Here is a 23,334-nt window from a genome sequence, read left to right on the forward strand (position 1 = left end):
TTCAACATCTGAATTTTCACGTCAGAGCTCACACGTGAAGTTCTGAATGCTCTGGCAATACAGGTTAGCACTATCACAAAGACCAGCATGAAGACCTTCACTTGTTCTCCTTGACATTACAAATATTTTCAATTCAGAAGCAGTAATGCTGCTGCACCTTGCATGGATCTCAGTCTTAGAACAAAGCTTATCTCAAAATCTAGGAGTTTTGAGCATACAGTCCTCAGCTCCTGATTCTTGAAGTGTTTTTTAAGCTTTCAGCCACAACATCTGATATCACATCTTCTTGTATTTCTGTACAAGGAGTGTATGCACAGCGTGCATATGGACAGTGAGGAAAGAAGGGCCAGCCTCACTGCAGTCAGTGGAACTGTGGCTATTTGTAGGGGCAGAACCTGTCCAAGAGATCTAGTGAGAAATCATGTTACACAACAGTACATGAGAGAGCTCCATGTTATTACTAGATAACAATTCTCTTTTCTATAAAAACGGGAAACATTCATAGGATTGTAATACATGATAGAACAGAATGGAATCAATTTATAGGGAGCAACTGTGCACCAAATACACATCAGATCCAGCTCACAGCGGATACGAGCACAGCAAGGCGGAGGACGGCGTGTTTCAGCAGTGGCAACAGTGCTATGAAAGACAAGCCAGGTTCCAGATGGCCACACACAGCTGTCACACCATGAAATTAAGAGTATCTCAATCAGCTCATCCACATGAATAGCTAATGGTGGTGACCATAATGAAAAACTGTGTTTTGTCACTGAGAATTTGCTCTATCAAAGTGCTTTTGCACTCTTTGGATCTGTTACAATTCCTATGGAAATAAGGAGAAGGCATTACTTTCAGAGCAAGCTATGTACAAGCCAGCCACTTACAGAAGGGCTGGGTGACTGATAAACATGACACAGAAAAGAATCTCTGTTTCACTGTCCTCACCTACATCTTGATGCTATATCTGCTCCACTACAGATAAAAACTATCACATTTCTCAGGAACTGTTTGTACAGTATATATTTTTTCAAATGTTTCTGCTTTATGAACAACTTCAAATTTTTAAAGAATGAAAGGCAACTCATAGTGATAGTGGGTAATTAATGTATGCAGGTGAACATTTTCTTCTCTCATCCTTGCTACACATAAGGACTGAAAACACTGACTACTACCTACAGTAGCAGGTGAACATAAAGCAGTCCAAAGCTTCTCATCTCCCATTCAATATATTATCATTCAATTATATTCCAACAGATGAATTTGGCATTTCTGCTCAATGAAACCCCTCAGTTCCTAAAACCTATGCCTGAAGAATTCAGGAAAGAGGCATTCTGTAATGAATTACTGCATTGTTGTTCTGCAGAGGCCTTAAAGGCAAGTCTGACAGAAGTTCCTTCCAGCACCTTCTGCATACCCCGCATTGTATATTCAGGATGTCTTCATACTGTTTCATGGATGTCAATGAGCTTTAAATAATTTTCTCTGTTGTTTCCAATGTTCCACTACACCTCTTCTTCTTTTTTCCCTCCTCCCTCCTTTTCAGCCTTTTAAAGGCCTGTTATTCAAAAACTGTTAAAACATCACTTCTCTGTACTACAAAATATTGGGTTGCAAAAAGCACTCCTGATGCTGATGAAAGATTTTCATTTTAGATTGTAAAGATTCTTTCTAACACATTTTTCCCCTCATCGGATTAGTTCACCACCAGAGACAGCTGCTCAGTAGAGCACATATGCCTTTGGAACATCCAATTCCAAGCTGCTCCAAGATTTCCTTAACAAACATTTTCAAGGACTGCTGTTTTGATACGCTCAGCCATGTTCCCATATCCAACCTATGAAAGGATCACTAAAAAACACCAAGTGATTGTTTTTAATAAATGCATCAAAAGTGTGATTTCCCTTTGCTTTAAATGCTACAGAACATTATTTTCTCCTAAGACCAAACAAAACAGGATATAGAAGAATTGAGTCCTTTGTACACTGTTACCACTTCCGCAGGGTTCCTAATCTTTCCCAGTTCTTTTCTCAGGGTCTCAGTCTTCAATGATAAGCACCTGGAAAACCCTTTGGTACAAAGTGGAATTTTCACAAGAGGCCTCAGTGCTTTTTGTTGTTGTTGTTGTTTTTTTTTTTTTTTGTTGTTGTTGTTTTGTTTCTTAGTTTTAAAAAAAAAAAAAACAAACCCTCTTCCTATACAGAAAAAAAAAATCATGCACGTAAGAATTTGCCCTTTGCTCTCAGTTAACACAAAGGTCTGCTCTGAACATAACACAATTGCAGACACGCTAGGCACACAGCTCCCTGCTTAAAAAGCAGCTCTCACCTATCTAAGGAACAGACATCTCAGTTTCAAATATGCTCCAAAGGACAGCAGTCACCTTCACTGAAAATATTCAGGCTAGTTCTACCACATATCATTATACCAAACTGCAAGCTTGTTTCCACACCTGCTCCTCCCCAACCTTTCTTTTCTTTTAAAAAAAATCAAGCACACTAACACACTGCTACTTTTTCTGATTCTAGCTTCAAAATACGCAATAGAACTTAAGGGCCTCTACAAAGGATATTCAAAATTTCCTGTTTGATGTCAAGTTTTAAGATAATTCATCTTCTTAATGCATCAATAAAACAGTGCAGGGGAATCACTCAATCCTTTTCATGCCATACAGACTACCCAACACTGTAAGCTGGATATAACAGAACTTTGCAGCTCCCATAGCAGCAATGAAAACGTAGTGCAAGTCACAGATCCAGCACTGCAGAACTGCCAGAAGATCAGAATTAGAAACACGATTTTAGTCTTTAATTTGGTTTCCCTAATTTGGCTGTTCAGATCTAACTGACCATAGTCAGTCTTCTGCTCAGTCTGGATCGAAAGAAAAGCTTTAGAGAATGGTCAGAAATTGAACTAAGTTGCTCAAAATGACAGCCCAGTTTTCATTCTGGGTGTTTTTCAGGTCTGGGCTGAAAGAAGTGCTCAGCAATATGGCCTGATGCAGGCTTTGGAGAGGTGGGTGGACAGGAGATCTCCCAAGTACCCTTCCAACCCAAATTATCCTGTGACAGACTACATGAGTAAACAGGTCCATCTTAAGTCAAATCAATGAGATTTCAGGATTTTAGAATTTAGGAAGATATTTGTAAATATTCCTGCTCTCACAATAAGTCATCAAGCCAAGAAAAAGTAAAATTAATTTTTTTGTTATTCCTGAACTATAAGCTCAGAAGTTCTATCATCCATCTGTCCTCTGGGAGTCCTCCCTTCACATCCTTCCCAGCACTCAGCTCTACGCACTCGGCAGCACATCATTAAACTGCACTTTCCACTGTGACTGTGAAGTTAAATTCCTGTTTAAAGCTACTGACCCTCTACTTTTAACCACAAATGCTGTGTATTAAGTACTTCAAAGAAGCATTTAAATCATCGTTCTTTTGATACAGCTAAGCAGACAGCTTTCCAGGTAGCAAGGCTTTGAGTTGCAAGTCCTACAGTTACACAGAGGGATTTTTTTTCACACCTCAAAAGTCTTCTACTTCTGTATCTGACACTAGTCTTTCCTAACTCAGAGTTGAACAATTAGTTACAGCTGAGCTGAGTTTTTTGAGGGGAAAAAAGTCTTTCTGATCTTATTCTTTTGCTGTTTATCTAGCAAAAATTACTTTTAGTACTTTTTGTCCTCTGAAAGACAATCAAAGGAAGGCAAACTTGAAAACGTCCTCACCCTGGCTAAGTACAAATAATGAGCATTAAGCCCAAAGGTCAATTCAATTCTACATTCACATCATGGCCAAATATACTCAAACTGAAAATGTATAATGGAATCCACCCAGTGGAATTAATGGATTTACAGAAGAAGTAATACAAGGTTCTGAAATAAAGTTCTGTAATTTAGTATAAAATTTGGTTCCACAAGAGAGATTTTCTGGAAACTTCAGTTCTCGTGTGGTATCAAAATAACTGACCCAAAACTCATTCATTAAATGTAAGAGTTGTAAGAACAACATTGTACAATGACTGGTAACCATTGCAATCAGAATATCCTACAGGTTTTCTTATTGTGCTGGGGAACTACCATGGTAGTAGGACAAAGTGAACACAGAATAATCTTTATGATACCTTTGTCCCTCTTCCTGAATTTGCACATTCCACAGTCACAGCTGAGGACCAGTGCCAAGATCTATGCAGTGAATCAGAGGAATTGGCAGAAGAGGATCAGATGAAGCCAAATAAAACAAAAGAGCTTAAGCCAAATATTTTGAAATGGTCAACAAGGAATCAAGTGGAAGAATGCTAACAATGAGCCAAATCTCTCTACTTTCTCAGGTGAGCAAATTCCCAATGGAGTCACTTGGCAAAAGGTGCCTCTCACTAAAGGCTATGGCACAGCTTAAAAAGTTCAAATAGAACTAGAATTGTAAAGCATAAATACCTTTCTGAACGGCTATCTCATACATACACTCTGAAAGTTGAAGGAAAAACTCTAGAAGTAACAATCTTCAACTCATCAGTCTTTTATAACAATTCAGTACAAGATGAGTCAGTGTGTTGCAACAGCATCATTTCCTGCACTGGGCAGTGCAAGAGAAGAGAGTGCTGGCCACATGGCTCAGAGTGCTGCGCAGTACCACTAGTCAGCCTGCTTGCTCCTTGGTGGCTGTCTGATCATTCAGATCTCCAAAATGTTTCCCTATACCAAAATCATGAAGACAATGAGACATTTTGTTTAAGACTCACCATCAGTTATCACACCTTCCTTCCATATATTACGATCACAGAGAATCCTAACTGTTAGATTTTTCCTCCTCATCATATTGTCAATTGATTGCAAGGTTCCAGGGAGCTACTGGGATATGCTGTGAAAGAAGAAGTACTTTCTAGATTTCAACAAAGCCTGTTTTCTTTCACTTAGCATTGTAACTGGAAGAATAATAAAAGAGTTCACAGTTAAAAATAATGAAGCCTTACAAATTCAAAGTCCAGCTCTGGTTCAGTATAACCACAGAACTCCTTTCAACAAGATATCCACCAAAACAGAAGAAATCTAGATTATACAGTAGTATACTTTCTGTACATCTACTTTTTATGTTTCACAAAAAAAAAGAAGAAATCTAACAATTTTTTTTTTTTTTCCAAAGGACTAGTCACCTCTTACAGCACTTAAAATGCATCCCGTCTCATACACACAGATACCCACCCTGTGCATAACAAATACACAAGGATGGGAAGTGCTATTATTCATAACTTGGACAATGAGGCACAGGTCTCAGGGCAGTACTCATGCTATTAAAGCATACAGAAAGATAGGAAGATGTTTCAACTCAAAGAAATTGGAATTCTACTTCTAGAACCTGGAAGCAGTTTATTTTAAATTTAATGAAAACACAATAACTGGCTTTTACAAAAGCAAAAGAACACAAAAAGATACTGCAGAAGAGGATAAAGCCAACAGATTTTTCTTAAAAGTGCAGTCATTTTAACGATCAAAATTAACAAAGATTTAACTTTTTTTCTCAAATGTGAAAACATCTCCTTTAGTTTTTTTGCTATTTTGAATGCTATAACATGGTGATCGCTGCTTCTTGCTTGAAATGATGAATCAATACAACAAAGCCAATACACTTCAAATTGGCATCCTATCAGCAAAATACATGCAGTAGGGAAAAAAAAAAAGAGGAGCTTCTCACAATCTACACCATTTTATGTTGAAAACAGATAGATTAGAGGAATAAATAAGAAAGAGGGCAAGAGGGAAATAAAATATGACTGGAAAGAAGTGAGCCACAGGCACTGGCTTATTTCTGTACTTGTGGATGCATTCATCTCAGACTCCTGGAAGGTTTTATTTGATTGCAGGCTATTTTGTGGATTTCACTCAGTGAGTTACTCACTGAAATGCACATATTCCTCTCTCTGGGATGGTTAAAATGTGCATTAAATAACATAAAGCTACATGCAGAAGACAGGCGATAAAACAGCAGCTATATAGATGAGTTTCATTTCTACAATCTCTGCATAATCATTGGAACATAACTCAACTTAGTGCATTCACACCAAGTTATCGTACATTATAATAAGTTTAAAGTGAAATTAGTGAGGCACAGAGCTCAATTCATAGAAACACAGGGAAAAGACACATGCGTCCCTGATTCAAAACCGACTGAAGAATAGATGTGAAGTCAGTGCTAGGAAAAAAAAAGTCTTTAACATACATAAAGCAGAAAATTCAGAAATATGTTTTGTGTGAAAAGGTCATTCTCCAAAATATTTGCAGGATATTCCATCTCAATTATTCACTGCCATGGACCAAGTCTGCCAGAAGTAGAAACACGGACATGTATTCAGGCTAAACATCAGCACTTCTTACATCCTTTCCAGCACAGGTTCTTGATTTACTTTTACAATAACTGCTACCATGATATATCCAGTAGGCTGAAGCTTTCTTTCATGTCATTTTCAAATCCTAATGATCTCAAGCCAAGTAACAGATACAATTTGACAGCCCTAGGTAAGGTAATTTTTCTATACAGAGAGAAAAAGATCTCAGGAAACAAATTTACTTTTGAGTAAAATAATTCAGAAACTTGATACCCAGTTTTCAAACATCACCCACATGTCTTGGAGGTGAATAACTTAACAATGCAGTTCCTAATTGTGCAAATCACATCTAAAAATCAAGTCTGACTCCTAAGCCACTTAATTATCATAATAAAAGGTGACCTTCAGATCTTCAGTAGTTGCCCTGCATACAGGACATCATTCTCAGTCTGTTTTCTTTATATGCACATAACTGTTCTTAATATTTCTCTTTACATGTATTGAGCCTTGCAGAAAATACTCCATTATTCTGTCTACAATTTGACTCCTTAGTTTACCAACTGTTCCCTACCAAAAAATTATACACAAAGATCAACTTCAGTTAAGTTTTTAAGCATTTCTGTAATCCAACTATTATGTAGAGTGAATTCTGCAGCAGCCAACTGATAAACAAGAGTATTTTTTTCTGGATGTGCATCAAGATATTAAAATCTGGTTGCATATTTTTCACATTCGTTCCTCCTTTTCACCATTTAGCATTTACCAACGGCCTTTCTCCTCTATCTTACAATTTAACGTTAAAATCAGTTAAAAATGCCAAAGGCTTAGACAGTGAAGTGGAAAAATAATTACTTGAATGCAGTCAACCACTGTGTCATCTTCACCTAATATAGGAAGGAGGAAATGGAAGACTGTCACTGAATTTTAATGAATTCATTAGTTAATTACTGTAAATCCCCGTGAAAGCACTAAGAATGATTATTACTTTTATTCCCAAGAAATTTATTATAATGGCAGGGATGGACCTCCAACAATGACTTCTCTCTAAGTTCAGAATATATAAATGCTGCAGGATGACATATATTTATTCTTCGCATAATTCAAGTACAACCTTCCATCAGAGTGAGATACTGACATATTACCACACAACAAGTAGTGTTTTCCTTTTTTAATAGGTTAATTCAACTTAATAGAATTAGCTGTACTACAGGGTACTGCTGCTCGACAGGAATGAAGATGGTAAGTTAGTCAAGATATATACTATATTTGCTGCATAATGTGCCACACTAAGCCCTAACACAGATGAATAGAATTCTTGCAGAAAAATCACTGAAGCAATTGCATGAATCAGTGAAGCAAAAGCAAGGCTGAATTTGGCCCATCATCCCTAATTTTACTGAATTTAATAAGAAAAACATGTATTTTAATTTCCTGACTGCAGATAAGACTGACAAAGTATTCTGGAATCAGTCAACAGCTTTAAGACCTAATCATTCAGACAGACAGACGGACGGAAAAGAGAAGCTTTTATATTAATTAACGTTTAAGGGGAAATTTAAACGTGTATTCTGATAAGGCTATTTCTTGTTAGAATCAAGCAAGCAACAAAGTATTGTGCATTTTGAAAGATGCCTCGTACAAAGATGTGTATATTGACAAAAACAGGATGTTTTCTTTGCTGTGAATGTTTACACAGGAACTTCTGGCAGAGAAATACTCTGACATTCAGAAACATTTGTCACAGGATCTCTTTCTTTTCCATTACAATCATCTGTTGCTCTAAGTTAAAGTACCAGTGACCACTAGTTTGAGTTTCTGATAATTCAGATGTTGCTTACAGGGCCTTTTCTAAAGATTAATTTACTAATTGACTCGGCTTGTTTCAACAAAATGCCTTTCTTGCCCAATTCCCCACAATATGTAACGGGACAATGTTCTAGAGTGACTGTTTATTGAGATTAGAGATCTGGTGTCTGCATGTACTGGCTATATAATAAGAACATGACCTTTTAGTTGCTGTTTGTGACACTGGTAATTTTTACACTGGGAGACAGGGTAACGCACAGAAAAACACACCTTTAACATCTACTTAAAGGCTTCCAACACAGGAGGACAAGCCAGTCATTGCACTGTCACAACATTTAATTGATTCACATACAGCAACAGCGTATCTTACACGAGGGCCAAAATTCTGACTTACATGTGGACACAGAAATTCCCTTGAGCTCAGCATCTTACCTTCACCTCTATGCTGCTAAGTCATTGGTTAGTAAAACTTTCTAAAGTATTAAAGTTGAATAACACAAAGGTGGCAACCAAGGCTGAAGCTAAGAAACACTTAAAGGAAAGTCCCACCTTTTCAACCTCCTCTCACACATCTTATTTGAAACTTGTGGAGGACAACCATGCACCACACTGATCCCTCCTGCCTGAAACCATCAGCACATTTCCCAAAGGTGCCCACAGCATCAAAAGTCTATAAGAATCCAAACCACAAATGCCACAGGAAAAACACTACAATGCAGGATGACCAGAATTGTCTTTTGCAACAGAATAAAACACAGTGAGATCAGCATTACAGAGAGAAGAGCAAGGAGATGGGAAATGAGTGACAGAAAAGGGGAAAAAAATAATCAAAACAACACAACACTAAGAGAAGCTTAAAAGCAGCAGGAGAGTACAGTTTTTCCTTTCAAGTTTAAATAAAAAGGAAAACATAAAAGGGAAACACAGGGAGGTTTGGCCTATGAATTAACAGAAAAACAACCTCTCCACCAAAATGACAGCTCTCTCATTTCAGAGCTGTGAGCTTACATATTAAACACAAACCTGCAAAAATCATATTCACCGTGACTGCTTTTCCCTCTTCAAGAAAATAAACAAATAAATAGAAGCAGTAGGAAGCTAAAGTGTGTATCTGCAGGTTATGCCAGCAACACCATGCACTTCTAAATATTTCAATAAATCTATAAATTAACTCGTGTTTTCCTGATCTTCCCTTACTGCAGTCATGTTCAAGGACATCCCATATCACTGTCACAGAAGTGGATCATAACATCCAGAGATATTCTCCTTAGCACATTACTTTCAAAATTGTGCAAACTGTATTTCAAAAGTACAGTTTCCTGCTGTTTCTCAAACAGGTATATCTGCTGAGATCTTTGGAAATAACAGGTGAAAATAAACACTTCCTTGATGCTGACTGATCCCTCATATTGGTTACCACAAGTTTTTATTCAGAGACCAGAAATTAACACCAGCCTTCAGGAATGGTAGTATTCATTCAAATTTTTGTAATAATATATCATGTTGAGCTACATGAATGGAGACCTCATTTACACCTTAAGATCGCTTTGTAACTGCAAAACTACTACTCATATTCCAATGCATTTAACTTCATAGAAAAAGAAAGAAAAGATAATGGAGATTCAACATAAATCTTGAATCTAAATGTAAACATCAATATAAAAATATAACACCTAAACACGAGGATATCTGCAACAGCTGTAGAAGTTGGTAGACATTGCAGGTGCTCAAAATAGAGCTGCTACATATAAAAAAATTATTACAAGGAACAAATATCAGCAACACAAAACAAACGATCTGTGAAGAATAACGCTTGGTGTGGTATTCATACAATCACCAGAATTAGTGCCAGGAATGATAAATGGAGGGAAACAGCAACCAATTAACTAAGTATGTGCACTTCCCCTAATTTATTTCTTTCCACATTAATTCAAGTCTTTATTTTAAAAAACAAAACAGGGAAATTACCTATTTGTTTTAACACCAACTCTTTACAGTAGTGGCATGCACAACACACGTGAATGGTTAAAAACAACAAAAAAACAATCTTGTTTCAATTAATATTTAAATTTTATATTCTGGAAGCACCATCAAGATCAAGCCTCACGCATTATAAATTCAAAGCATGAATGTGCACTACCAGTAATAACTGTACTACTAGCACAGATATACTACAAGTAACATGGCTATTTTCTGACATGACAGAAAGCATTTATTTAGCAGGAAATGCAACAGAAACCCTATAATTGGCAAGAACCTAAAGCTCATGTACAGAGAATGCAGGAAGGAAACAAGTGTGAAACAAGCGCTCCATATTTTCTGAAATCCTTTCTACAGGATCTTTCTTCCTAAGGAGCACTGTGTACAGGAAGCATATTTGTTTCTCAAGTGTACACGTGATTTTGCTGATTGTTCCTCAGATATTTTACCTTGAACACTGCTCTGAGAATGGACTGCCTAGAGAAAACAATCCAGCTGAGTGCTCTGCCTCAAAGCACATAAGGGAAATACCCTTCTCTTGCATTCTTAGTTTGATTAATATATCTGTTCCATGCAAAATTCAAATCATTAAATTATTTCCATGGCATTTCTCTTGTATTTAGCAGGGCATATTTTACATTTGCTGTGCCTAGGGTTTAGTCCTGCAACAAGACATTCTGTTCCTATACCATGCATATTTACTCCTTTGTAAAGGTTGATGGCAGTGGCTTCTTTCTGTGTTGTTTTTTTTCTCCTCCACTTTTTTTTTTGGTTTACAGTTTTTCAAGTAAAAGAACAAGGAAGCTAAAACTACAACCTACATGCGCAATAGAAGCTATGGCACTTTGCACTGTTGCAGTCCATTATGAAAATAAACTAAAACATATGTTAGCTTCTGTACTAAGAAGGCTAAGGGAACTTTCAAGTAGAGTCAGTCTTGATCTTACCTGTCCTATATCCTGTGTTGTTGAGGTACACAGCAAAAGTACGTATTTCATGCTGAGCCTGCCAGGATGGAGAAGAACAGTTCTCGTTGTTAGTGTAGGTGTTGTGGTTGTGGACGTATTTCCCTGTAAGAATGGAGGAGCGAGATGGGCAGCACATTGGTGTTGTCACAAAGGCATTGATGAAATGAGCACCTCCATGCTCCATGATCCGTCTTGTTTTATTCATCACTTGCATAGAACCTGAAAAAAGAAAATTATCTCAGAAATATTTTCTTGTTTCAGTCACATGAGATAAGAGCTCATGGTTTCCATCAGAATCAACCACATGTAGTAACAGCTCTGTGATTTCAGAGGGAACCCAAATTCTAAGACAGTCCACTTCCCCCCCACTTAGGAAGTTCTCCCATGGTTTTGAGAAGGGTGAAATACTCAAGTCCTAACTTAAGATTGAACTCAAACCTGTTGACATAGATCATAAACATTTTTTAATTTCTCTCTAAGCTCAAGATTTCCAACTGTAACCTAGAGTGCTTGCACAGCCTTTCTGGAGCCACTAGTACTGTTCCAGTAGCTGAAGGCAAGACTCAACGTGAATTAGACTGAGATAATACAACCTGAGGGTGAAAATAACTTTGTGCAGCAAGTCTGACCATAGTTTGTATTATTTAATCCTTGGTTTCTGAAGATACCTGATGCACTACCTTTTGTGCCAACTTTCTGTTTCTGCAGAAGAACACTTCTAGCTGAGGGTTGTAATCACAGAACTGTTCACACTGGAAGGGATGGCTCCAAACCCACTGTTCAAGCCGGTCTACTAGAGTTTTCTACTGCATAAAACGCACTCTTCTCTCAAATTAAATATTAGCAGGAATTGATTTCCAGAAGAGGTAGCAATGGAACAAAGCCCTCTTCAGAATTTCCATAATCAGCTCACATAGTTCTGTCTACCCACTTGATCCATTTTGATAAAGGTGTTAGCTAAAATTCTACAGATTCTCTAAGGCTTAGTTTTGCAGAATCAGATTTTAGATGAGTAGCTGAGACACACAACCAAAAACAAACAAGCAAGTTTAACTGGTAGGGACTTGGATGATTTGGGGTAACGAGAGTCAAAGCCTTTTTGCCTTTACTAAAAGACACACTGTTGGCAAAAGGCTGTTCTGTTATCTGTTTAAGACAAGGCTTTAGATTAGTTCTACCAGAACTATAAACCTAGATAAGCTTGGATCCATATCAGAGGTTCTTCTTACGCATAAAATCATCAAAGATCGGAAAAAAAGGACTTTTAGATTTCATTATCTGTTTGATAATCAGGTTTGATGTCAGGTTAAAACATCAGAGTGCTTGATTGAAGAAGAATTCCAACTTCCCAAGGAACTCATACCTGTCATCAGCACAACTTTGCAAAAGAGAGTAAACCTTTCCACCACCAAAACTCCCTTCTAATTACAAGCAAAGAAAGCCAAGAGAGAGCACAGAGATGAAGGTATGGGTTTATGTTGCAGTAGAGTTGGTGCTAACTTACCCAAGGTTGAGTTGGATTCATAGTTCAGCTTTAATCAATGTATCCTGCAACCATCTGGCACAAACTATATGTCAATAATGGGTTTAGGTTTCTTCTAAGCTCTTTAAGAAGGGATTTCATTATGAAATTGCAACAGTAAGTCAATTTGACACAGAGAACATTGATATAACTAGGAGTAAAAACCTAAAGGGGAAATGGTTGCCGTATATGCCATATATAAGCCATATATGAAATCTGACTATGCAACCATGAATGGAGGTTAACTGCTAATGTATGTCATTTCATCTTAAAATTGCCATGGCATTAGTTTTCTTGAGATCATTTTGTTGGAATTAATATAATAAAGAAAGAAAGAAATCTGTGCATTTTTTAGATCAGAGTACATCCTTGTCACATCGCTTTGGCACAAGAACCAAGGTGAGTTATTGACTCTCCCTTCAGAGCTTGTTGAACTCCACATTTGAAATAAAAGTTCTAAACAAAATAAGTGGTTTTTTGTTTTATTGTTTTTTTCTTTCTATAACTGTGGGAAAAGAAAGTATGCATTTTGGGAGAAGTCTCCAGTTCTTCGAAGGCATTAACACAGTTAACAGTCAGTTATACATCATGTGTCTCTGAAAACTGTGGATGTTTCCTCTGTGCCATCTTATGAACTAGCCCAAGAACAAGTATTGCCATTCCAATATTAAAATACAATTTAACAACTCCTTTAAATGACAGAGACATCTGTGCATAAATAACAGCACATTATGACTCCCCTTGGGGACACTAACTGTCTTTAATAAAACTGCTGTAATTACAAAGTCCTATATATCAACAGACTCTAATACAAAAACTTATGATCTAATCTGCTTCCCTAGCTTGACAACTAATACAGAGTGACAGATCAGTCGAAGGTAAAACTCCAGCATACTCTTCTCTGCAGTGTTATATAGGCCAGCTTTAAATATTTTAAACAGCCTGAAATCAGCCAACCAAAGCTTTTTTTCTTCAGCTTGCCTCCAGTACAAACACAGAATTGCAGAAAAAAAGTATAAGTTGATCTTTCCATAGCAGATTAGTTACATGCTAATCAGCAGCTGGAACCTCATCAAATCACCTTTTGAGCTGGAAAATCTTTTGGGGTTTCATTAGCTGATGTACCAAGAGAAATCATGCTTTAAAGTGTCAATATATTATACAGAAAATGTCTGTGACCTGTCAAAAAGCACTGATTATACATAAAAATGATTTGGTAGTTAAATGTGGAATTTCTATGCTATCTTTCAAAAACAAAAGATCTACAAGACTGTAAAAATAGCCAATTAAATCAATTGGATGCATTCAAGCTTCTCACTTAAATCAAAGAAAAATCTAGGTTGAAATTACACTTGAATTTCGTGTAGTGTCCAAAACCTTACATTTAGTGTCCCTTCACAGCTCACTTTAAGGATTAGGCTAATATTTTGACTACTATTAATGGAGAATGCACACTAAAAATGTATGCATTTTAATGGAATCTTGGCACTGAGGTTAAGCTCACGTGAACTAAAAGGTATCTAGGTACCTATTCATACCACTACATATGAATTTAACTTCACTTTTTAGTATGCTAGGAAAAAACAACACTATAATACAGGAGACCCAATTACATTTACAAATGCTACAAAGAAAAAATATCCAATATAGCAAAGTGCTTAATCCTATTGTGTTCTTCAAATGAATGTTATATTGGAAAGGGAGTTATTATAACCCTGCACTGGCATATAACAACATATACAAATACAAGTATCTTTCATTAACTACTCAATAAGGCTGCAATAAGGGCTAGCTAAAAAAAAATCCTTTATCAGTTTAGCAGTTGTTCATGAAATAACATTGACTTTCTCATTAACTATGTTTTGCTGTCAGAGGTCATAATTTACATGAGTTTTAGCAAATTTCACTTGTTTAAGAGCTTTCAAGTCTCAAGTGACTCAGTAAATTCTGCAGGGCAATTTGAAAAGCAGCATCTATATGCAAATAAGTTCACAATCCCAGAACGTACACTTCTCTAAAGCCTTCCATTCGATTCTCATTAGACATCCTTTTCACACACATCTTCACTTCCTTTTTTTTTATCTTTAATTTTAACACAGCTCTAAGACACTTATCTCCACGTATGATAACTAAGAAACATTATCTCCATGATACTTCTTTTATTTTTTTCACACATTGGAACGAGTAGGAACATATGTATCACCTCTGGCTCAGATTTCTGTAATGTGGCTGAAATATTTTCTAAATAATTAGATCCTCTTCTAGCTATGAGATAATAAGTTGGTTTATTAAACCACAACAACACAGTGGGCAACCTGATTACAGTAGAGAGACAGGGGAATAACATGGACTTACACGGCTCTTAATGGGGGAAAAAGAACTTGGTTCCAATTAATTATTTCTCCTCATCAGTATATTCCTCTTCTTTCTATTCACCTTTTCAGTACAACTCTCTTGATTAAAATGATAGTCAACTGAGCATGTATGTTTCAGTGGATCTTGGTGCTCATTCACCTTCTTGCATCTGTACCCATTACAATTTACACTTGTCCTTCGATGTGGAGATTCTACACTCTTTTCATCAGTGCTTCACCAGTCTCATGCTTTTTTCAATAGAAGACTGGGTTTTAGCTTCTTAAATAAACTCTTGATTAGCAGCAGCAGTAATTAAAAAAAGTTGAACTCCTTTCTTGAAAAGGCAACATCTCCTGGCAAACCCTGCCTGCTAATGTTAAAACTACCTTAAATTTATTTAATTTAAAGAGGCTGTTAGGAGCACTTGAGATGCACTGTGCTCCTTTCTGACTCAAATGTAACCACAATAGAAAAATGAAAGCTACAACATCCACCAGTTGGAGAATACTCCAAGTAATTGAAATCTTTGTTATGCACAACCTTCTCTGCTATGCTGTCACAGCTCACAAGTTTCCCTTATTTTTTTTTATTTGTAGTTCACATCTTGTTTCTTAAGTGTTTCTTAAATGCATTAACCACAATCCTCACAAATACCAATTTTGATTAATTTGGATAGCTCAGTAGACAACAGACCAAAACAGAAATTAATTCAAAGAAATACTGGGTCTCACAAAGCCACTAGTCACAAATGACAAATACCTAATCTCAGCTTCACTGGATGGATTTTCCTTAGTTAGATGCTGATTTGTGTGGACACGTGCCCATTATGCTTGAAATTGGAAAGCATCAGGTAATCAGAGAAGAGAAATATACTGCCCAAAGGACTTAGACAATTGCATCAGAAACAAGCAGGCTAGCATAAAATAGAAGATGATAAATTTTTTAGGACCACCTTCTGAGCCTGCAAGATAAAATACGTAGGTTCTTTTAGGTATGCATTATTAAAACTGCTTTTTATGATCCAAATAACCACTTAAAAAAGTGACAACATCAAAAAAGCAAAACAAAACAAAAAGCAACCACCAGAACCAACCACAATATTACAGACATGCAGTAATACTGATAAAAAGGAAGCATCTATCAGAACATTGCCATGTTGATGTGATTAACCTCTCAACTACAGAAGTTTAGAAGTAATACAAGTTAATTAACTTTACTATTTGTGTTCCATTTCTTCTTTGAGGCTTGATACTAGAAAGCTGGCACAGCAGCTTCTCAAAAAAACCCCACCAGACCACACATATAGCAGCTCTCATCTTCCAGATGATTTGGGCTTCATAACCACATAAAAGTGTATCTTTAATGTGAAATTACAAATGTAAACTGGATTGTGTTAATCACTTCTCCTAAGTGCAGACAACGTTTTGTACATATAAGCTAGCTCAGGTAATACAAGAAAACCCAAATTCTGACAGTTAATTCATTGTTCCAAATCATTAGGCAAAGCATGTTTAATCTCCTTTCTTCAACAATTAACATAGCATTAAATAGCTACATAGAAAATAGCATAAATAGCACTCCAGAACCTTTTCACACTAAGCAATTTTGGTCAGTAATTAACTACACATCTAAACGGACAATACTGAGAATAGTATGAATATGTTAGGTAAGATTTAAGTAATTAAAATTAAAATTGTATACGTAACGAATGCCTGTAATTACACAAAAAATTTGGGTAATTACATGCTGCAATAATCAGTTATGAATTGAAACCTACTGCTTAGGCATGTAGCTTCCCAGGCTATACTTGCATTTGCCAGAAGCACAGTTTAGACATGTAGATGAAGACAGACAGACAGGAATCTCATATTTCCACAGAAACAGGAAGTTTGACATTCTAAGTAGAGATTACCTTCAACTGCATGCAACTGGAAACCTACATAAAGCTAAGTTTCAAGTTTCAACTTTTGCTATCTTGTTCCTTCTACCGTATCTTACACACAGACAATATTTTATAATTTTTTTGAAAACAAGCATCTAGCTTCAAGGAAAAGCAGCACTCATTACCTAAAATTCTCTTTATGTTATGTTGGTTTCTTACCAAGTTCCACATCCTGATCATCAGTAAGAACAAGGATGATGTTTGGGCGGATGTTTCTACGGTCTCTTTGAAATCTTCCTTTCAGACGCTGATTTAACAGGAAAGCTGAACTTCCATCCAACAGTGATAAAACCATCATCATGAATAATCCAAGGACAACACTATGCTGTGCCATATTGTGTTGATTTAGTGTTCTCTCTGAACAACGTATGTTAATGGCTTCCACTTCGTTTTTGTTTGCAGGTATCCTATAAAAGACAGAGAAACATGTATTTATTTATACTTTTCCCTCACCACCCCCAGCTCAAAGGAACAACAACAAAGTTATCTCCAAAGAAGTGAGAAGCAAGAGTTAGATAATTCTAGATATACCAAAAAAAAAAAAAAAAAGTAACAATGAAGTACTTTTTTTAGTAACAACTGGAAGCAGAAACTTGAAAAAGTCACAGTTCATAAGCTGTTACTTACACATGCAATTAAGTTTTCACTCTATGCTCAAATTCAGCAGCAATTTCAAGGGCTCAGTAGTGCATCAAACTCTTACTCTTGCTTTGATACATAAAAAGTAATCTCCTATTTAAGGTACTGGGATTTACTGAGATGACATTTTTGCTTATTGCATCAAAAATGCAAATGTTGAAAACACATCTATGTATATTTTTAAGCAGTATTAAAACTTACTGAGTTTACCACACATTTATAAACTCACAAAGGATCATCAACTTAGAAGATTTCTATTTCGCTGCTTTGACTTCCAGATTTCATTAGAGTACAGAACTGTTCAGACCCTGGTACTGTTGTAGGATACTGTCTGAAGCCTCTAGCTTTGTCAATGGTGTGATTTCCTTTTGACACTTCTGTTGGTTTCCAAGATTTTCAAGTATTATTGAGTACTGAAGACTACTACTGCAAATGACTGTGAATCCACTGAAATGTTTTGCACTGCCTTAGACTTTACTTCACCATAAATACAGTTCCCCAGTTCACCTTGTTTGTAAAACAGAGCAAAACTGATACTGCTCCTTCCAGTGAGCCAGAAAAGATACTGGCCATTCCTCCAAGGAGATTCCTAAAAATAAATGAGCGTGCTGAAGCATTTTTGAAATCACAGTTACACTCTGTCTTCTTCTGCTATAAAGGCATTTTCTCCTGCTTTCAGAAGTCAAAATATATGAAACTGTAGAGAAATATCAAGTACCAATTATTTCATCAGACTTAGTGATCAATGAGTCAGTTTCTGATGGGTTCCCTACTTGCTGCTCACTACTTCCTGGACTGTTGCCAATGATCTCTTGCAATGCAGTGAAAAAAAAATAATAAAATCAATTAATAATGACACAAGGGAGGCTCTCTGCTTTTTGTAAAGACCAGAAATGCCTGAGTAGAAAGAACCTAGCCAAGTATATTTCACCCGAATAAATACATCAGCTATTCTGTTCCTATAGCCACTTGGGAGAACAATTTTTCCCCAAGCAGATTATTTCATAGCTACATTATTACTTCATCTCTCTCAGTGTCTGTTGAGATAAATTTTTATTAAGAAAGTTCTCACAAAATAGCAAAACCACTGGTCTGAAAAATTATACTCAAATTCTATGCTTATTTAAGAAATAGGTATTTAATTTTCATATAAGTCAACAGATATGTACTACAGTATGATGCAATATTTACTAAGGCTGCTTTCCAAAAATGTATGCTAATAGGTTTTTTTTTTTTTTTTGTAGTCTCTCTATTGAGTTTCACTAGCAGGTGAGATCAACTTTCTTCATAAAAAATAAAGATTACTTTTACATATCTTACCACTTATTTCAGTGGGTAGGGAAAGAGAAAAGTCCAGCTTCCTAAATTCCAGATACAGTTTTAGTACCTTTGCTGCTGATCAGAGACTTGCCAGGCTATAGCAGAATGAGCACCGATAAGTCCCATCAATTTTCATTCCTTGTAGCCAGAATTCCATCTGCAGCAGTAGAGCTGGGAAGAATCATGTCCGATTCAGTGTGTTGCTACTGTCCAGAGAAGTCAAAAGCAGCCTGAGAAGCAAACCTGGATCTGTTTCAAAACAGGACGGAAAAAAAATTCATAATTTTAGCAGACATACATATATATATATATTCCTCAACACTGGCTTTCTAGGGGGAAGAGGTGGAGAAATGGCTTCTGATCTTCAAAGATTGTTCCACATGTATTACTCTATACCAAAAAACAAGCAAACAAAAAAGAGTAATACAGATGCTTTCATTATTTCTATCTTTCTAACAATCTAAAATTTAATGTTTTCTTTTTCTTCTGTTCTACATTAGCCAGTCACTTCCCTGAATAACAGCATTTGCTGTCATTTCTTGCAGCATTTGGAAGGCCGTCCCTTTTTGCTGTATCTTAACTACACTCACTGAAGAGTGCTGTGCATATGATCACCTTCTTTGTGTTCTTCTCACTTCTTTTGAACAAATGCATGGAAATAACCTTATGGCCTCTTTCCCCTCAGTCTGTCTTTTCCTCAAAGTTTATTGCCCCTCACTCATTCCATTGTATTTAAAAATAGAAGTTGTCCCCAGCTCAGAGCGTTGCTTATCTATCTGTGAAATACTTAACGCATTCAGGGATGTACTTAAACTGCTGTTCCACAGCTACTTTACCAAACATGTACATTTATGGTTAAAAGAATTAGTTCTGAGAGGATGCTGCGGATGGAGGAGAGAACTTCATGTAAAGTACAAGAGGCATTTCCTTCCAAAACCTGTTATCTCTTTCTATCCCCCTCCTCAACAGAAAATTGTCAACTATTTTGATGAGTTATGTTCCTGTTATTATCAAGGTAAGTGCTGCCAGGAACCAGCTCAAAGCATGTAATTATGTGCAAAACTCACACCAGTAACTAGGTAAGAAAATTAAAGCAATTTTAGAAAATAACCTATTTCTTAAAATGTGTATTCATAAAAGAAAGACGTGCCACTACTAACAGCATATTTGCTGTAAAACCTAAAAGCCAGCTTTAAATAGTTCTGAGAATAGTAATAGAAGAGCCTCTTGCATGGACTGCCAGTGGACAAATATAGATGGGTATTTTTAACCCTTTGCCTTCCAGGAACTTCAGGGAGGGAAATATGACTTAAAGTGCATTAATATTCTTCCCCCATTTCTATCAACAAGCTGAACTGTGACTCAACAGTAGCACAGAGAGTCTGCAGGCAATGCCCCAGTCTGCCTTCACTTTTAATATAGCACCCACTCCAATGATGCATTTTGCACTGAGTGGCACAGATGGTCCACTGCTTTATGTGTCTCTGCAGGCCATCCTCCAATACTAAAGATGCTTGATCTCTAGTGGCTCTCATGAGATTTAGGTACGCCTCTTATTTTCTCACAGATTACATGTGCAAACTTGACGACTGTTTTATATTTAGGGAAGTGCTATCAGAAATGCATCAAACACTCTGCAGCTGGGTCACCTAGCTCAGCTTTATCAAGCCTACAACTTCCAGGCAGGCTGCAGTAGAGAAAGTCTGGTCCTCTTATTTTCTATGGTTTACGGTCAAGTTTAACAAGTCCCCAACTCCCTTCATAGCCTGAATTAGATACAGCTGCCTTTTTTTGTTCTTAACTCCCGCTAGCATGGAGAATAAGAATAGTGCCAAACTCAGTTCTCCTGTGTGGCAGCGCAGAACATTACGCTAAGTCACATTATAAAAGTTGAAGATTTTAGTGCATTTATTCTATTTATAAAAGATCGGAGACAAGTTCCACTCCCAAGTAACATTTACACCAAGGAAGGACAACTTTTTAATACTGCCCTCAGTAATTATCGTCAGTTCCACTGCAGCGCAGGCAGGATGCACAAGGATGACTGATGTCAGTTCTATCCCCAGATGGTGTTTTTTATCAAGCTATTGATTAGTATTGCTTGGCACAGATGTAACATCACCACGTGTCAACCCAGTAGCTGACAGCAGACGGCACACAGTGCAGCTCCAAGCCTTGCTAATACCAGCCACACAACTGTCCTGTGCACAAACCTAGTGCAACTTCACTGAAGTCAAACAAATTACGTTGTGTCAATATAATCAGAGTACTCCTGTACTCCTGTAAAAAAAAAAAAGAAAAAGCATAAAGATACGAAATCAATTCATGAATCAAATGTAAGTTAATCCCACTTTAAGACTTTCTACAAAGCTGTTTCTAGTTTTGCTTACACTAACTTATTATTTTTTTTTTTACGTACACTGCAAAACAAGAAATACAGAATTGGTAAGGCAGCCACAATAGAACAGGGTAACAGCATGAAAGCCACGAAGTGGAACTGCACAGTAAGGGAAAGCAGGTTAGCAACAAGCGACACACACCTGCTCCACATCCAGCTGGAGCCAATACCAGGTGCATTATTCAAGCACACTTAGGTGTGCCATTTGTCCACTGCTTAAAGTCATTGAAATACATGGTGGCAGATCCATTCCCTAGCAACCAACCCAATTAAAACCACTTTGCCAGTTAAATGGATTCAGCCGCTCTGCTGTTCTCTTAACTCTCGACTTGCTCCCATACGTATCGGGTTTGGTTATGACATTCCATTTTCACTGAAGCTGTCAGCTATCATTTGAAACCATCACATTTTGTTTGTAAGAGACAAAAACAGCTTGATTTGTGAATTGGAAAGATTTCTGTTGGTAATCCAACCAGGTTCTCAGGAGAAGGCTGAAGTTATCATTCATGCTATAATCTAACAGCATGCTGTATCTTCTTCTGCTTTGGCTCTTACTTGTTTCTTTCTTTTTTTCCCCACAGCCAGTCAGAAGTTTAAGCACAGCTAAGCGTGGCTCTCAGTGATGACAGCTGTGCTGATTTACCTATCTAAACCGTGGCTCAATTATTTTCCTTCACAAGCAACCAACGCTTATTCAGAAATCAGGAAGAGAGCTCCCAGACTTATCAGGGCACTGGATTACCATGCGGATGAATTCTCCTGAACTGCCTTCCTTATGCTGGTGAATTCCATACCAAAGCTAAATATTTATCAAAGGGAAGCCTACATTCATTGTAGAATCTCTTCCTTATTATGCAACTTCCTTTTAACTAACACTGAATTCAGTGTTCAGTTATAGTTTTTCTTAGGACTTCATTTTAAAAAAATGTTTTAAAATACATAATATACTCTTTGCATCTCCGTACTATCCTTCCTATTCACCGCCTGCATATTTTGCTACAGGTTTCCTGTAAGTCACAACATTCATAAACCTTCAGGTTGGTTTCACTGCTAATTGGATCCCCCAAACCCACACTAACAAACATGTTTTTCTTCACTACGTGCAGATAACAGCCCAACAACAACTTCTAAGAGACTAAGAATTACTCCCCTATTACACTTATTACCTCACGTCTTTATAAACCATAAAGACACTCTGATTCTAAAGATAATTATATTAACTTGTGCTATGTACAACAATAACCACCAACTTACCAGAAGGGAACGAATGCAAGAGCATTAAGACAGAAAAGATAAGCAAGAATAGTCACTGACACAAACGTTCTATCAAGCAAACAGATTTTTTGCAGCTACATATAGAAACAAACCCTGCTCTGTATATACATCCGTTAACACATACAGACGTTCAGCCGCACGCATTCCCCGGATGCACGCGATGATTTATGAAACGAGAAGCGAAGTGCTACAGCATCACTTATGTGCCAACTCCTCTCCCGACCACCGCCCGCCGCGTGCTGAGCTGCCGATGTCTGCACCGAGCGCCCTCCGCTCCGCGCCACAGCGGGCCGGGGCTGAAGGGCGGCGGCGCCGCGGGGAGCAAGGCGGGGAGCTTCCGAAGGCACGGCCGCATCGGTCTGCCTTCCCGGTCCTTTTTCTCCGAACGCCCCGCACAACTTCCAGCCCCGGCCGCTCCCCACGCGGCGCGAGCCCCTCAGCCCCAGCTCCCCGCCCGGTTCGGCCTCCGGAGCCGCAGCCGCGGGGCGCCGCCGCCCCATCCCCCGCCGCGCTCTCACCGCGGAGCCGGGGCTCAGCCGCGCCGTGCCGCCGCTCTGCCAGGCCGCCCGCGGAGCGCCGCGGCGGAGAAGGGCATCCTCTGGCAGCGGCCGAAGCCCGCTTCCGAGCGAGCGTTCGGAGGAAGCGCTCGGGCGGGTGCTCCGCTCCACCCGCCCCGTCCTTCTTCCTCTCCCCTTCTCCTTTCCCCGTTTAAAAAGTTCATTTACCTCGAAGATCCTCCTCCCGGCGTTGACGCAACGCCCCGGCGGCGCGCAGAGGAAACCTGTTCCTCCGGCCGCAGCTCGCCCCG

The 23,334-nt window shown here is 37.9% G+C and overlaps 1 protein-coding gene across 1 annotated transcript in view; it reads right to left on the bottom strand.

Annotated features, from left to right (window-relative positions):
• The window catches only part of SULF2 (sulfatase 2), a gene marked incomplete at its 3' end in the record, with an annotated part of 52,990 nt that extends 35,744 nt beyond the window's left edge, over window positions 1-17,246 (bottom strand). The window contains exons 1-2 of the mRNA XM_079543552.1: window positions 17,054-17,246; window positions 11,055-11,294 (exon numbers count right to left, since the gene is read on the bottom strand). Coding sequence (XP_079399678.1) covers window positions 11,055-11,294; window positions 17,054-17,228 — 415 coding nt within the window. The 5' untranslated portion in view covers window positions 17,229-17,246. The remainder of the gene's footprint in view (window positions 1-11,054; window positions 11,295-17,053) is intronic.
• Window positions 17,247-23,334: the final 6,088 nt, after the last annotated feature.

The sequence above is a fragment of the Tetrao urogallus genome, assembly GCF_951394365.1.
Source record: "Tetrao urogallus genome assembly, chromosome: 16".
Classification (NCBI taxonomy): domain Eukaryota; kingdom Metazoa; phylum Chordata; class Aves; order Galliformes; family Phasianidae; genus Tetrao; species Tetrao urogallus.